The following is a 17,309-nucleotide window of genomic DNA, read 5'->3' as shown; positions in this document are numbered from 1 at the left end:
GATCAAAATCTAGCCAACTAAAATTTCAATAAAATTTGAACAATACACAAGCATACTATACATAAAAAATAAGAGGAATACACAACACAAAAGCACAAAAAAAAATCCCAAAAAAGGCTACTGGCAAAAGAGACAGGGGTGGAATCCGCCAGAGACGGCGGCACGTGGAGGACACACACCGTCACTAGCACTATCCAACCGTAAATCGACCACCGTTGACCCCATCTCCCACCGTGCACGGCCAGAAAATGCGAAGCGTGGCCATCACGCGTGCCAAAGAGCAAAAGGCTTTCTAGCGCATGCAAGCCACGCGCTGGGCACCGACGACCGACGTGGCCTGTGCTTCCGGCGGCTGGAGTGGACAACGATGGGGAACGCAGCTGAAGGGCGCATATCTTGAAAAAAACAACAGAGGTGTGTAGATCTAGCTCCAAAAGTCGAAGAAAAACGTATGAAAAACCAGCCAAAAAAACCATCTTTAAACGACACGATCCGCCACTCCCCCAAACTGGACACCTAGATTTGAGCCTTCCTACCTGAACAAAAGAAAGAAAAAGAAAAAAAAACATACAAATACAAGCTACCATAGCCTAACAAGGCTAGGGGAAAGTGAGCCACCACTGGATCTACCGGGGGAACAAAAGCTTCACAGCCCTAATGGCTAAGAAAAATCTAACCTCCACTGACAAAAACTCAGGAAGGAAACAAAACACATCTTGGAAAGACAAGAGCCTGGAGGGAGGGAGGCTAACCCCCTCCCCCTGGGCAACAAGAAGTTTTTTTGGGGGGTTCTCTGGAGAAAGTCGAGAGAGAAAGAGAGAAGTAAACTAATTAGATTTTCTTTTAATTCCCCGACAACAAGAAGTTTTTTTTTGGGGGGGGGGGGGTTCTCCGGAGAAAGTCGAGAGAGAAAGAGAGAAAGGTAAACTAATCAGATTTTCTTTTAATTCCAAAAAAGAGTTCAAGTGATAAACTAAATATCCATAAACATTTTTCATAATATATGTCAATAATTCACCACTCTAGGGTCCGATATGACCTGATTGTCTGGTACATATAAGACAGGAGAATTAGGTGTCCCCGAAAGAATAATTAGGGCAAAAATATAATTTACTTTTCTAATTTTGCTTTATTTTTTAATGTAATTTGCTCGTAAATAGTACGTATTTGAGGAATTTTATGAATAAAATTGGTGTTAGTTATGACTAATTCGAGATAGTCAATCTCCAAAAAAGGATTCTTGATTACATTGGGCCTTTGGGCCTTTTATACAAGAACTACAAAACAAACTCTAACCTTTTGTCACCAACTAAACTAACTCGTTTATTACAAGTGGGCTTCAGCCCAACAACCCAACTACTAATGTAATGCCTCCAAAATAAATACATTTATTTAAACGGTAATAGTAATTTACAAAAACCAAAAGACTCTTAGTTTAAACCAAGTAGGAAAGATTTCGAATAAAGTGTTTATAATACGGGAAATAATAAATATACAACACCATCACAACTTTGGCACAACTCCCACTCACAATGAGGTAGGGTCCACGTGTATGAGCCCCACCTCATTGTGAGTGGGTTGTGCCAAAGTTGTACAAAGGGGTTGTACCCCAATCATCTCCCTTATAATACTCTCAATTAAAGCCCTCACAAATATTTTAGCGAAATATATGTTTTAAAGTAAAATCCTAATTTTCAAATGTTCAACTTTCCTCTCGAACGAACGGACTTTCCTACCAAATGTTCGACTTTCCTCTTGAACAATAAACTCTTAAGTCTCATTTTCGTCACATTTCGCACACCAGAGAGAGAGAGAGAGAGTGTGTTCTTCAGAGAAAATGTGAGTCTTGAAAGACTTTATCTTTAAGAGAAGGTAACCCTTAAACCCAATTTCGTTCTTGTATTTATATTAGCCATTTATCCTATCAATAATTTATTGTTTTTATGATATAATAAGCATCATGTAGATTTAAAGCATTTGGATTTACTATCTTAGGGTCTTATGTTTGATCATGTATGGGTATAACATAGATATGGTTGGATGTGTTTGTAAGAAGTTATTTTTGTTCGTTAAGCCTTTTAGGATCATTAGGAGCTGTGGTTAAGATGGGTAGTAGTTTTGTGTAGGAGATCTAAGTTATTCGTGCATTCTGGCCGTCATCGAACATTCCAACCTCAAGATCGAACAATCGACCTCAACGCCAAATGTTCGATGTAAGCATTAATATGCATGATTAGGGTTTTATTACGTGATTAGGGTTTTACATGTTTTATTGAGTCTAGTTTAGAGTATATCTAATACTAAAGTATAATTGCAGTGACGTGAAGGTTAAGATGTCTGAGAGTAAGGAGAATCGCCCAAAGTAAGTAAATGCTTATAGAATTATACTTTTCACCATGCGATGTGTTAATATATTGAGCATGCTTTACTTTTCAATATAAATATGTCATGAGCCTTATAATAATATCAAATGTTTATAAATGTTTCTATGGGATAAATTGTATCGTATGACTCGATACACTAGAACTTGCGGGATAATGATCATGGGCTACCATTATATGTGCTTCCTTATGGTCAAAGAGATTTATTTTATTATTTGACATTTGATCCAATAGTTTTTTGTGACGGGCACACCATGTACTGATTGGTTACCATTACGACTTTGTTACTAACATGGGCCACCCGATGTTAGATTCAATCGGACTGCTAATATATGACAGTGCGCTGCAATATCCAAGGCACCAGAATTGTACTATAGGCCTCTCAGAATAGAGCAACCCTATGAATAAGGAATTAAGGACTTGGATAGAGTACACAAAAGATAGCTATGAATACTTATATTTTAATATTACATAATTTCTCAGCATTGAAATGAGTCATATGTTGCTAGGATTATGTCTACCCTATTTCAAAATAAACCAATTTCTTTGTACTGACATAATAACAAAGGCAACACATTATATTTTGTAAAACACCATAATGTTTATGAGTTACCAATTTTGAAAACCCGAAACGTTATTAAAAACTCTTTTTATATATATATATATAAAGCATATGTTGTCAAAAATTAAGAATAGGAATAGCCATTATACTCAACATTCTTCCATCCTTAGTAACGGCTATTCATTATCCTAATGAAAAATACTATTTTAAATTCTCATCCTTCACATATCTTTCTTTTACTATTGTGACATTGTAAATTCACCATTGATTTTTTTTTTCTTTTTAATTAAGATTAATCTAAAGGTAGATTGATAATGTCACATCAACAAAAAATGATAAAAAAAAAATGATATGAAAATACCAAATAACATATCTCTTTTCCTAATGAATTGTTAGGGTTGCGCTATCCAACCTGCCCCAAACGATATGCTATTTGGGGCAAACGTGCCCCAAGTAAATAGCTCATGTATTTTCCACCTTAATCTCAAAATGAATTGTTATAAAAGCAGTTAATAACGTAACTTGGAAAAACTATTCCCAGTTGATCGTAATACGACAGTCATTTTTCAGTACTTTCATTTTGTAGCACATCGTCCTCCGCTTGACCAAAAGAAAAAAGTGAGGCCAAGCAAATCAAGACATCTGTAAGGATGAGACCCACTACATCGAAAACAAACTTTGGAGCAAATAACCCCCATACCTGTAAAGGATATTAAGCACTAAACATCAGCATGGCATTATATATATACACAGATAGATAATAGATTGATACAAATTAAACTTGCAACATTCACCATTAAATGCCGCCTGTGAATCGTGACACATAACATCGTTACAGTAACCGTTGCGGCCGTGATGAGCCCATACATCATATACACCTAATACATTAAAAGCAATAATCAATCACCATTTACCAATTAAAACAATTCTCTTTTACCAAAATCTATATATATATATATATATATATATATAATAAAATAATAAATAAATAAAGACCAGGTAATTTGACTTACTTGAGATAACCGCATTAAAAATGATTTTTTCTTACTCAACGTATATTGGTGAGCAACAAGAAATGGGAGTCCAAGTATCGGAAGGACGTGAGAAAAACCAAATGTGTCAATTGTGAGAAAGATTGCTTGGCGAACTAGGATAAATTCATCAAACCTGAAAGCGAATAAAGTGTCAAATCATTCATCAACATGATAATGGCAATTATACCAACCATTTCAGGGCTATAACATTGGCATAAAAACTGCATCAACAGTGGGGGGAGTCAATCATTAATGAAATCTCATGCTCAAGAAAGCCCCTGACTCACCCGATAAATGCAGCACCATATCGAAGGCCATCGAAAGCACACCTAAAGAAAAATTTATCGCAGGTTATGCAATATAAATTCATGAATGAGTGAATACTCGCCCGCACATCTATTTATGTAAAAAAAAAAAAAAAAAATGGCCTATTGGTGTGCAAGCAAATGAATTTCTAGACAAAACATAAAGCATACCAGAAGTAGAAAAAAGTGGAGAACAAGCAACATACCAGTGACCGGTGCAGAAAAACAGACACACAGCTAAAAGGTTCCATTGTGTTACAGGAAGAGGATCAACGGCCAAAACGTCACTGATTCCATCCTGCTCTATATTGTCCAACCTAATTATACAATAACCTGAAAAGACATAATCTACATATAAAAAATTCTTTGAAAAAGCATGCTACAGTTGAAAAGCTCATGACACCTAATATGCACAGAAGTATTATCCTCAGAAAGAAAATTCTATGACTAAACAAATACAAATTCTCTAAACTCAAATAAGCGGAAAATCCCTTAAATTAATGTGAATATAAAATTGTAAAAAGCATCTTTCTAACCCGAGTATAATACAACCTAGGGCAAGGAGAAGCTACAAAAATAACAATCACCTGCAATTATGGAGGCTAAAGCAACCAAGGCACCTTGTTTCCCTGAGAGAAGAATGACTACTGGACTCCAAGTAGATAGCATCCCCACAGTTTTAATAACTAAGTTTTTCTTGCAATCTAAACATTTATCTCTGTTGAACATCTGACCAAATGCCAGTAGTAACAATTGTCCAAACCCAATAGCATAAATAATTTGTGGAATGCAATTTCTGCCAATGCCATAAGAAACCAGAGGCAGACTCCATATGCTACTTTCCGAGGCCCAATGCACTGCTATGAGCATATAACTTAAAATGGCTCCCATGATCACGTACTTCGAAACACCTTCAGAAATGATGCTGGAAAAAGTCTTGTATAGCAAGTATGCCAATAAAATCAGCACTAGCAATGGCACAACTTCGGCTGCATATATCCAAGCAGGAATCCCTGAGGCAATACTCATCATCCATGAAGGATATACATTCAGAAATTGAGATGTGGCAGCCTGCTTTGATAGCCCAACTTCAATAGTAAATCTGCAAAAGGTGATCAAGAGAAGGAAGACAACTGCCTGCAATACATACCTGAAACATTAGCTTCAAACGAAACAATCTCAAATAACCTTCCAACCATACATTAATCACAATCATCAAATAAGTATGGGGGTGTCTGGTGAACCACATAAGCGAGGCAAGCATAATTTCAGTAACTGATTTTAATTTACTATTACTTAGTAAACTTTCTAAAATCATGAAACAGGTTCGTAATTTGACATTTTTTTAGTGAAAACAAAAAAACAAAAAAACAAAAAACAAAACAAAAGACCTTCTTAAACAAAATGCTTAGTTTGTCAAACACCAAACTAGTTCACTATCCAGTCTTGACCAAATGCATGTAAAATTGTGTGTTTAAGTTTGACTTTTTCAGTATGGGCTCAGGACCAAATTAATCAAAATCCTATGCTTTGTGAACACACCCCAAAAGAAAAAAGGTTACTGTAAAATGAAAATCACAAGAAAAGCAAAATACCTACTTCTAATAGCATCCTCTTCTTCATGATGGAATACCGTAACTTAACAATGCCAGTTGTAGCCAAAAGAAAACTTGCAACTTTTCCTTCCTCCACTGATCCCAAGGTTCCCACAATAAAAAGAAAAACAATTGCAAATGTCAGCATACAAAACAGAACATGCAACCATAGAGCATTGCAAATTCAGAAACTGAGAGCTTACAAATATAACTATTTGAGAGGAAGCTGGCTGCACGTATAACCACTACAAAACATGCAACAATTAAGCCAAAGGAAATCCCAGAATCTCCACATGAAGTTAAAGAAGCACCATGCTGCCTTGTCACCCGCTTGATAGAAAATAAATGGATAAGGAGTGATACTAACATGATGCCAAAACCAATACCCATCATCTTTAGATTAAACTCGGTCCATTTTGAGCGCGCTAGCTCAGCAACCCTTGTTTGGAAATTAACAAATAAATCAATTTGCGTCTTAAGAGCAGGCAATAATGAATCACTGCATTCATTTTTATTTAACAATCTCTTTGTACTTTGTGACCAATTCTCCTCTGCTTGAGCATATATGTCTGCAATTTGCAACAAGTCTTCATTCGAAAATCCAATGACAGATGAAGCTGAATATACATCAATATACCTTTTCACCTAAACAAGAAGAGTCCTTGTGTTTCTGAGAAGAGATAATGAACCCAAAAAAATAGTGTCTAAATGAAGAACTTCTAGCCTACTTATCATTCAGAAAATAAAGTAAAATAAAATTTAAAAAAATAGGCCACAAAACTTTGGGCCTTATTAATACATAAAGGTCTGAAACTAATTTTTTAAAAAAAAGAAAAGAAAAGAAAAAAAGATATAGATCTTTATGCATTTTGAAGATATTTTGGACACTTGGTTTTTTTTTAAAAAAAAATTACATGTTCTGTCAATCCTTTCACATTCCTTCCTAACTCTCTTGCAAAAGGTGCAATAGTTTTGATGGCATAACAATATTAGAATTGGAGGCATTTGGGAATGAACAGGAACAGGATGGCTGGACTAAGTAGTGCTTAGGAGCATGCAAGTTAATTCATATCTCTTTGTACAATCTCAAGCCTGTAATCAAGAGGTTGGAAAAGCTTATCATAGACATTCTCTTGGCTCATAAAATATGAATTGAAGTACCATAATGTGGTGTGTCAATGATGGTGTGCACCACCACATGGGTCTTGATGTAATAGCTCAAGAAAAGCATTAGTCACATCTGTGCTATAACTCCAGAAGGACTGGTCAAGTTACAATTGGAGGTCCCTAGAATCATTTATAAAGCTCAGTCTCACCTAATAAGGAATAAATGTTGAACTTTGCACCCATAAGCACCTTTATAATCCACCCACTCAATGTGGGCAACCCATATTCCTAATGTGGGATTAACTTTCTAGGGTGTCACAATCTTCCTTGATCAAATCCCTGATGTCCTCGTCGGAGCTCAAGGCATGCAGTAGGTTGCTCTGATACCATTTGTATCAACCCAAAAAAAAACACTAGCCACATCTACACTACCACTCCAAAAAGACTAGTCAAGTTGCAATTGGAGCTCCCTAAAATCACTTATAAAACCCAATCGCACCTAGTAAGGAACCAATATAAGACACCCATGACCATGAGCACCTTTACAATCTACCAACTCAATGTGAGCAATCCATCCTCCCAATGTGGGGCTACCTTTCTAGGGTGTCACACTTGCAGTGAAGAGCTGGTTGAGAATCAACTTGTCTCATAAGCATGATACCAAGATTGGGGGGATGCTGGACAATTAAGGTGCCACAATATGTGCAGGATTAGCCTTTGTAAATTTGTTGTTAACGGTCATAATGATTGTGTAAAAGGGTTAGGGTTCAAAATGGGAGGTGAAGGTTTCTAGAAGAAAAAAGAAAAAAGAACACCGGAAACTCTCAACAGGGAGAAGTTACCAAATCTTTCAGGGATCTCAGAGGACAAAGAGCTCAAGTGTGGAATAACAAAAGAGTTAGGGGAGGTGGGATAAGATTGATTGGAAGCTTTTTCCAATATAAATTTCCATGCCAAGAACTAGAAAGTGTACTACCTTTCTTCAAAATGCTTTACTTGAAAGTCATGTTGTGAATACCAATAGCATCCACAAAATAATTTGTTAAAATCTTTTCCAAGCTAAAACTCCACCATCTTGATTACATTTTATAACCCATTGAATCATTCATCAAAAAAACAATTTTATAACCCATTGATTAAATTGAAAGGAGATGAATCATTAAATCTTCATTAATGATCTCAGTGCAACAAGATAAATACCTGCCAAGAATTGATGCAGAGCACATTGACATAATTTTGCATCCATTGTTCCAATTTTGAGTGATTTTCACAATTTTCTGTATTAGTGCCTTCCAAGTTCAATGTACCAGCACCTAAAGCATATAGATCGGCATTAACACGCCCAATGCTGGACAAAAAAAGAATGTCATGAGTATTATTCCTAAAAGAGAATTTTTTTTTTTTTTTTTTTTTTTTTTTTTTGATAAGTAAGTTTATTAAAAAGCGTAAGGCGCCCCTAAGTACACCGGGGGTATACACGAGCAGCCAAAGCCAGCACAAAAAAAGAAAAAAACCCAAAAAAAGAGAAAATTTCCAAAATAACATGAAAGCAAATTATAAACACAATGTATTAGAGGTGAGGTAATGGTCAATAATACATTGACTATTGTCATATATATTAACAAGTTTTATGAGGAATAAGAGAAAAACAAGATAAGGTTTTGAGCAAATGTAAATTCAAATGGCTACTTCCACAAATATATCAATTTAGGTTGGCCAGCTTCACTCTCAAAAAGAATTGTCTTCACAGGGACACAAACTAAAAGTCATATTAACAACATATAGCACTATCATAAAAGTAAGCTAATATGGACAAACTATTGTGGTTGACTCATTCCATTTCCCAAAAACTCATCTAAAATTAAAAGAGCCCCTGTAGAATGCAACGCTGCACATCTGTGGACATCATAGAAGTTCGCCACATTGACAGCTTTGTCTCATTAGATTACAGAAAAGGTATTTTGCAGTTTCAGAAAAGAGAGTGAATGCTATTACAAGTATGAGCACCAGGGGGTAGATTAAGATAAACAATTGAAGAAAATAATACAAAGAGAGGGAACTAATCATGTTTTAAGAACATCCTTTTAGCATATCACCGATGAAAGTATCCCACAAACATTATTGACTAGCAGATGGAGCATGGATTGTCGTGATTAAGTGTAATTCATATGACTTCTGATTCGCTGGAAGCAGTGATCCAACCTGAGTTTTCAAAGGAAAATAAGGGGTAAAGAGAGAGAGAAGCCTCAGGTAATCAGTCCTTAAATACACCTTCTAGCGAAGCTTCTAAGCTCCAGGAAGTTGGTTTTCCTTGTTTATTGGACTAGGATTCCTGAACTTGAAACTAAAAGATCTTAGAAAGTTTGATTGTTAAAACAAGCTCTAAACCACTATAGGCTGGACATAAAGTCAATCAATCACACATAGGAGAAGAAGAAGAAGAAGGATAAAAGCCTCAGGTCATCAGTCCCTGGTTTCCTAAGCAATCACACATCGGAAAAGGAGGCAATAACACCTTCTAGCAAAGCTTCTAAGCTGCAGGAAGCTGATTTTCCTTGTTTATTGGACAAGGATTCCTGAACTTGAAACTAAAAGATCTTAGAAAGTTTGATTGACCCATTCCTGCCCTCTTAATGTGGAGCATTTGGAGAGAAAGGAATCGTCGTATTTTCAAGGATAGTAAGACAAACGTGCTCTTTCTAAAATCTTCTTTTTTGAGATCTCTCGAGTTGGGTTCTTGTTAATGTTCCTAACTTTGTCTCTACAAATATGGTTGATTTGATTTGCTTTTAACATTGTAGCAGGTTATAGGGTTAAGTCCCTTTTGTATACTTTTCGTGTACGAGGGTTTAACCTTTTTTTCACAATAAGATCTGAATTATTCAAAAATAAAAAAATAAAAACAAAGTTTGATTGTTAAAACAAGCTCTAAACCACCATAGGCTGGACATAAAGTCATGGGCTATTACTAGAGCCCGTTCTAGTAAATATGGAAGTTATAACCGCTAACACAATGAAAAATAGTTGGAACCTAGTTGGCTTTATATCATCATTATCTATCCCAAACTAAAACTTGAGTGTTGGGACCAGTCTTTGCCCCTCTCTCAAAAAGTCTTGAATGGGTTGCCAGAAACATTCTATGTCAAAACTCTACCCCACCAAACTGTAACAACCCAGCCCCTCTACATCAAACCTAAACTTTTAATATCCAATTTATAGTTCTTAATCCAACGGATCCTGCATCACTGGCCCAAAGCATATTAGAATGAAGTGAGGAAAGGTGAAGTTGAGGTTAGCAATCCATTACAAAATTCATAACATAAGTGTTCGAAAATAAAATGAACATATAAAAAAATTGATGTTCACACGATGCTTACACTGCACCTTCCAAAAGGAAAGGGGACACCAAGCAGCGCAGACAGTGTTACTGCAAAGTCAAGCTGCAGAGAGTGACTTAACTAAATAAAGGTCATAAGAGAAATATATAATTATATCAAGAGAAAAGATGTTCCAAACATATGCCATCAGAAAGATAAACCATTTCAACCTGTTGGATAGAGCTGATGCACATCTTCCTCCTATCCTGAAATTGGAAGATGAAAAAAAAATTATTCAGAAAAATTAAAAAAAAAAATCACGAAGAAGAAAAAACCAAGGGCCTTGACTTGTAAAAACCCAATATTTTTTATCTGCTGATTCATCAAAGAAGTTTCATATTTTTTAAATTCAGCAACAAATAATAGGGATTGGCGCATCATATAAATCAACCTCTATATGGAGAGGCATTGTATAAAAAATAGAAAGGCGTTTGGCTAGTTGGAAGAGGTTTTATTTGTCAAAGGGAGGTAGGTTGACCTTGATTAAAAGTACATTGTCCAATTTGCCTGCGTACTATTTGTCCTTATTTTCCATTCCGATTGTTGTGGCTAAAAGGCTTGAAAAACTTCAGCGAGATTTTTTTATGGAGAGGAATAAATGATGAGTTTAAGTTTCTTTTAGTAAATTGGTCAAAGATTTGTTCTTCAAAGCAAACGGGTGAATTGGGGGTAAGAAATCTGTCTCAATTTAACCAAGCTCTTCTAGGTAAACCGTTATAGCGTTATGCTACGGAAATGAAGGCGTTGTGGAGATTGGTGGTGGAAGCAAAATATGATAGCATGAGTGGAGGTTAATGTTCTAAGGAGGTAGTGGGACCCTTTGGAGATAAGAGTGTGGAAATATACAAGGAGGGAGTGGGGAGTTTTTTCGAGATTTGTTAGATATGAAGTGGGAGATGGAACCAAGATAGTGTTTTTGATTTATGGTGAGGGAACCAGCCACTAAAGGAAGCTTTTCCGAAGTTCTCTAGTATTGCTTGTTGTAAGGAGGCGTGGGTGGCGGATCATTTGCAGTTTTCTAATGAAAATGTTTAGTGGAATTTATCTTTTATCAGACCTGTGAAAGATTGTGAGGTAGACTTGGTGACGACGGCATTTTTTACTGTGTGATACTCTCTCAGAGTGAGATAAGGTGGTGAGGATAGTATTTCGTCGATCACATTCAAAGGGCAAAAGATTGAAGTAAAGTCGTCTTATCAAGTGATATCCATCCCTGACGGTTCATCATTTCCTTGAAATAGTATTTGGAGAGTTAAAGTTCCATCAAGAGTGAATTTCTTTGTGTGGACAATAGCTCTAGGGAGGATTCTGACTTTCGATAACCTAAGAAAGAGGAAAGTCATAGTGATAGAATGGTGTTGTATGTGTAAAAGGAGCAGGGAATCCATAGATCACCTTCTTCTCCATTGCGAAGTGGCAAGAGTATTATGGACTTGGGAATCCATAGATCACCTTTTTCTCCATTGCGAAGTGGCAAGAGTATTATGGACTTCTATTTTTCGTGTTTTTGGAGTATAATGGGTCATGCCTAGAAGGGTGATAGAGTTGTTGGCTTGTTAGAGAGCTCAGTCAGGAAGTCGTACCATTTTATACGCTTGAAGAGATCGAAATGCTTAATGTGGTGCATATGGAGAGAATAGATTGCAAGGTATTTTGAAGATAGATAGATTTCGATGGAAGAACTAAAGAAGATCATGGTCAAATCGCTTTATACATGGACATGGGCATATAATATCTCATATTTTTTTAACTTTTCTGAATTTGTGGATTTTTGTTCTTCTTTTTCTTCTTAAAAGAGATTTTATCTTGTATACTTCCTTTGTACTAGGGTTGTGCATCTTTGCGCTTTTAACGAAATTGCATTGCTTATCAAAAAAAAAAAAAAAAAGGGATTGGAACAGATACATATTCTCTATGACTCTACATAAGCCACATCTAATTATGTTTCATCCATCCATGCAACTTTCTTTGTTTTCTCTTTTCTTATTTTCAGTGTCTTATTTTTGGCAGAAGAAACATGAGCATAGAAAAGAACCAACACAAAAATTGAAGATATTCCTAATCCTGCTAAATTAAAGGACAAGCAAGCCAAGTAGAAGCAACAAATTGAGGTGAGAATTCTTGAGGCCATCAGCATGTAAGAGAGGCAATACCAAATCTTGTTCACAAGATGAACTATCAAACTCAAATGGTATTGACAATGGAGGCTTCTTAAAATTCATGGCGAATATTGATGTTTCCACCTGCACTATGTGACAGGAGTCAGCATGAGCAAAAGATTTAATAACTGTAGATTAAATTTTGTAAAATAACATGATATATATTACACCTCTTCAGGACTCCCTCCACCATGATCACCATTTAGGGTTTGTCCGTGGTCACCCATCACAAGAAGAAATGTATTATCATGTAAGTCACCTGGTCCAGACTGGTTCTGCAGCACTTCAATTACTTTCTGAAACAAAATAAGTGATGGGTCAGTTGATGTAAGTGAAGACAGAAAGAAGATGAGGTCAAACTAAAGCAGGATTTGAGGTAATTTAAGAATGATAACAGCAAAGTATAACCTTACAAAATAACTTCGTTTTTTTTTTATAAGTATAAAATAACTTCTTATGCTCCTAAAACTTTATATTCCAGGAAAAGCAACCCCTGAATAATTTAATCATGCAAGTATTTAACAAACAAAAGAGAAAAAAGGAGTAAACGCTCCACTATTTCCAATAGTTAATTGTAAAGTAACATCTACCAGTATAAGAACCAGGAATCACTTCTCTGACTCTGGTGGGAAAAATTATAACTTTAAAAAACATGAAAATCTTTGTCACAGCGACTTGACGTGTGCCAACAGCAAACAGAACATGGACCCAGAATTCATGGAAGCAAAATGCAAGATCAAGAATAAACTACATATGTATACGTTAAACAAACATTATGTTCATCAAACATACCTCCAAAATGTCATTGTATTGCTCCAACTTTTCTATCATTGGACTGGAATCAACACCAAATATGTGGCCTGCATGATCCTGAACCACATAAAATATCATGAATATAAGTTTTCCCATACAGCCTGCAACAATATGAAGCTCCAAATGACTTGATGCAGCTCTTTAGGAAAATAAAATAGTAAACATCACATCATTTGCATCAGCGCATTATAACAAAAAGGTTGAGAAAAATGTGGGGTCTAGGAAAAGATGATACTAAATGACAACATATCTTTCTTCCAGCTCTTTAAGGGTGAGCAATCTGATCGACTAAGCACCAAGTACAAACCAGGTAAAGCTTGACTTCAACCCTCAAAGGGAATTGCAACAATCACATATGAAGATAGCAACTACTGGTAGTCCAACATCCCTCCCCAAAAAGCATAGTTGGTCCCATTAAACCTTTAAGTGGCTTTCAGTTTATTTTAGAAATCATGCAGAATGTGAAATTTCAAAGTAAAATTCCCTTTTTAGCCACGCATCTCTAAAGATATAAGCAACACGATATGGCTTTATTTATTGCACCTTCTTGGCAAGGTTGGCTTTGACATGATGTCCATATGACAGTCACGTTTTGATCATTATAAGAGGCTAGTGTTCATGTCTGGTAATAAATATCAATAGTATGCAGCTTGGACCATCACCCATCAAACTTTCTTTCAGAGTGATAATCCTAGTACACTTCCTAACAACCTTGTTCTCACCGTACAATCACCAATGTCCTATTCTTTTCAGAACACCACCATCACTAATGCAAGTTTTGACACAATCAACAAATTTAATAAGTTATCAAGGCTCAAGCCCAGGGTCATATTGCAGCATCTTTGAGCAGATATGTTCAATAGTATGAGAAAACTTCAATCAGGTAAAAACTGATTTCCCAGTTAAAATATGGTCAGCTAGTCAATACCCACCAATATTAATCCTAATTGTGCCCATAAGATTAGGAGGATTTTTTTCTTTTTTTAAAAGTAATTCAATCTTATTAGAAAGCGCAAAAGGCACAACCCAAGTACACAGAAAGTATGCAAGAGAGACACCCAATTAGGAAGAGAAAAAAGAACACAAATCCAAAAATTCTAGAAAATTAGAAAAGCGAGAACTGTTGTAAGCAATCATCCAAACATAAAGAGATTTGAACATAATAGCTTTTAACTCTATCACCGTTCTCTCACAATCTTCAAAATTTTGAGTATTGTGTCCTCTCCAAATACGCCACATTAAGCACAGAGGAACCATGCTCCAGACTTTTATATTGCAGTGGAGACCTCCCCAACTAGCCAACAGCTAATACTTCAAGAGATTTTACCAAACTGATCTCAGGAGGAAAATTAAACACGGAAACAGAGATTTTACCAAATACCTTTAACAGCAGTTTTACAACCACACACACAGAAAAACAGAAGATATCGTCATACCACACCAAGAAAATGTGCTATAAGAACATCCCAATCTTCTTCATACAAGGTTGGAAGTAGGTGGTCAATGCATCCATTGTCTACCTGGAAGACAAATTTCATTGACTTTTAGCAAGTGTAATAATTCATGAACAACATATTACTCAATCAAATATTACAGGGAAACTTGAAACTCAAACATGCATGGAGAGCTGATGCATACGGTATGTAGATCTTTAACATTAAAAGAGGGGTACGGATAAGACTTTTTGAAATGATTAGGGAACAGCTGTGTCCATGTATCATCGCCCATCATCACTACTCGCTTTCCATTTTGAACCAACTGCAAGTGGGCCTCATATTAGATTTACATCATGGTAAAAGTTAACAAACAAAATAATTTTAACACTAAGAAAGCCAAATTAGCAAATAAACATGTGCAAAAGAAATCAAAAACCCAACCTGATGTATAAAGTTATCTTCAACAATTGCTGGAGCACCAAAGCTATTCCCAACATCAACAAAAGTTGGCAGTCCACCGGTTGTCAGGCCCTAAAAAATCTCAAGAGGAACAAGATATCATTAGAGACTAAGCTCATGCTTCACATGAACCAGAATGTAATGCCAAAACATAAAAACTCTAAACTTTGCCCGCGTCCTTCATAGTTGGAAAGAAGTATGAACTAATGTATCTGAAAATATTTACTGCTGTAAAGAAAATCTGATTTCTACATGGTTGAATTCCAATAATAACGATAAAATGCACAAAACCAAAATTAGAAGGAAAAAAACTCACTTTCAAACGCTGCAAACTCGTGGTAGGTGGATCTGCTATAGCTTTGAAAATCCTGGCAGATGATCCTCGCTCAGAAGCCAGCTTTTGTAGCACTCGTAATCTGTCCATCCATGGTTTCGACTCTGTCAAATTTACACGCACTCAATCAATCATTAACTATTCACAGGTTAGTCACATAAACCGAAACACGAGAAAATGCAAACCTCCGAAAAATGAACTGGGAGCAACGAAGTCAAACCTAAAACCCAAAAATATAAACAAACATAAATAATAAGAGTGATTCAGAGACAAACGGAGAGGAAATAGAAAGGGAAGGATTGGAAGTGCCTGAGGGCGTCGAGGACAATGATGACGACACGATCTACAGCAGGCTTGGTCCAGCAACGCGAAGAGTTAGAAGAAGAAGAAGAGAAGCAAGGTGACTGGGAAAGATCGGAGCAATGGCTGTAATAGGGGAGCTCAGTCCGGGTGAGTAGAAAACCTCGGGTGAAGATAAGAATGGCCGCGACGTGAAGAAGTAGTATCAACCATAAGACTCGAGTCTGCTCCCATTTCCGACTCCGCCACCATTTCTGCATCTCGCCTGCCTTCGTCTGGAATAGTGAGTCACCTTAACTGGGCTTGAAGAAACCGAATTTCATCGAGTCGCCCTCAAAAGGTTGGAAATTTTCAGACCGAAGAGAAGAATAGTCTCATAGGATCTCTAGCAACATAAATTATAAATATTCATACTTTTTTTTTTTTTTTTAAATGGTAAATATTTAAACTTGCCATTGAAAAAGTAAAATTATCTATTTTTTCTTTGTTTTTTCTTTTAAGATAATAAAAAATAAAATAAAAATAAAAAAAGTTGTAACTCTCTGCTTTAAATATTTTTTTCTATTCTACTCTTTACTTGCATTTAAATATTATTTTTTATTATATTTTTGTCAACACTCAATGAAATAGAAAATATTAAATTTTCACATATTATTTGAGCTACACCATACGAATGTTGTATCAGTTCAATATTTTAGCAAAATTACATAATTTATGAAAGCAAAGCAACCAAAAACAAAGCAATTGATCATTTAAAAAAAAAAAACAAAACAAAACAAACAAACAAAAAACAACAATGCAAAAATGAAAACATAACGGTAACTAAAAACATACAATAAGATCAATAATTCTTAAGATTGATTAAGCAATTGCCATGTGTGCTTAATACAATCAAATTGTAGCTGAGAATGAGTTTTACCGTCTTTAATATTCATACGTCTTTCATTGAACTCTATAAATCCAGGGATAAGCTTGTGAGAAATTTGTACATAAGGAGTTTCATCGATTGGTTCATATTCAATGTCACTAGTATCTTCAGTATTTCGTTCATCTTCAATAATCATGTTATGGATTATTATGTACGCTTTTATAATGAAAAGTGTGTGAGAAAAAGAGTGGGATACATGAGTATCATATTGTTTTAGTTTAATTTTTTTAAATATTTTATTAGCTATATAATGAATAGTGAATAGGCTATAAAACCTATTCTCTATTATTCTATAAGGAAAATAGTCACTTTGTCTCATTTAGATTGAAGAACAAAAAAAAAAAAACTTGATAATAGTCAAATTTGATTATTTTGAGGCTTTTGACTAGCATGCTTATAGCATCTCCAGGCTAAAATAGCTACACAAAAAGTAAAATTGTATACTTTAACTACTTATTTTTTTATAAACACTTACATTTTTTAGATTATTTTATATTTTCTTTAAATATTATTTTAGGT

General features: G+C 35.5%; 1 protein-coding gene across 2 annotated transcripts; it reads right to left on the bottom strand.

Moving 5' to 3' along the window:
• Nucleotides 1–3,276: 3,276 nt before the first annotated feature.
• LOC133857728 (uncharacterized) lies at nt 3,277–16,230 on the bottom strand. 2 transcript variants are annotated; one of them, XM_062293056.1, is made up of 20 exons: nt 15,872–16,230; nt 15,748–15,782; nt 15,545–15,666; nt 15,211–15,300; nt 14,972–15,091; nt 14,770–14,853; nt 13,313–13,390; nt 12,691–12,816; nt 12,515–12,604; nt 10,532–10,567; nt 10,369–10,424; nt 8,185–8,332; nt 6,081–6,522; nt 5,882–5,973; nt 4,870–5,419; nt 4,489–4,615; nt 4,265–4,306; nt 3,957–4,110; nt 3,738–3,821; nt 3,277–3,643 (listed from the first exon to the last, which is right to left on the bottom strand). In XM_062293056.1, the coding sequence occupies exons 1-20, from the start codon at nt 16,120–16,122 to the stop codon at nt 3,503–3,505; spliced, it is 2,868 nt and encodes a 955-aa protein (XP_062149040.1). In that variant the 5' UTR covers nt 16,123–16,230; the 3' UTR covers nt 3,277–3,502. The 2 variants fall into 2 exon arrangements, with proteins under 2 accessions (XP_062149040.1, XP_062149041.1); XM_062293057.1 differs by lacking the exon at nt 15,748–15,782 and having other exon boundaries at nt 15,872–16,011.
• Nucleotides 16,231–17,309: the final 1,079 nt, after the last annotated feature.

The sequence above is a fragment of the Alnus glutinosa genome, chromosome 14, assembly GCF_958979055.1.
Source record: "Alnus glutinosa chromosome 14, dhAlnGlut1.1, whole genome shotgun sequence".
Taxonomy (NCBI): domain Eukaryota; kingdom Viridiplantae; phylum Streptophyta; class Magnoliopsida; order Fagales; family Betulaceae; genus Alnus; species Alnus glutinosa.
Note: the sequence above shows the minus strand (reverse complement) of the source record. Positions and strands in the feature narration are given on the sequence as shown.

Coding starts and splice junctions, on each gene's coding strand:
- LOC133857728 (XM_062293056.1), bottom strand. CDS start 16,122: ATGCAGAAATGGTGGCGGAGTCGGAAATGGGAGCAGACTCGAGTCTTA. Junction 6,523..8,184: donor TCTGCATCAATTCTTGGCAG/GTATTTATCTTG, acceptor CTTCTTGTTTAG/GTGAAAAGGTATATTGATGT. Junction 3,644..3,737: donor TTCACAGGCGGCATTTAATG/GTGAATGTTGCA, acceptor TATCCTTTACAG/GTATGGGGGTTATTTGCTCC.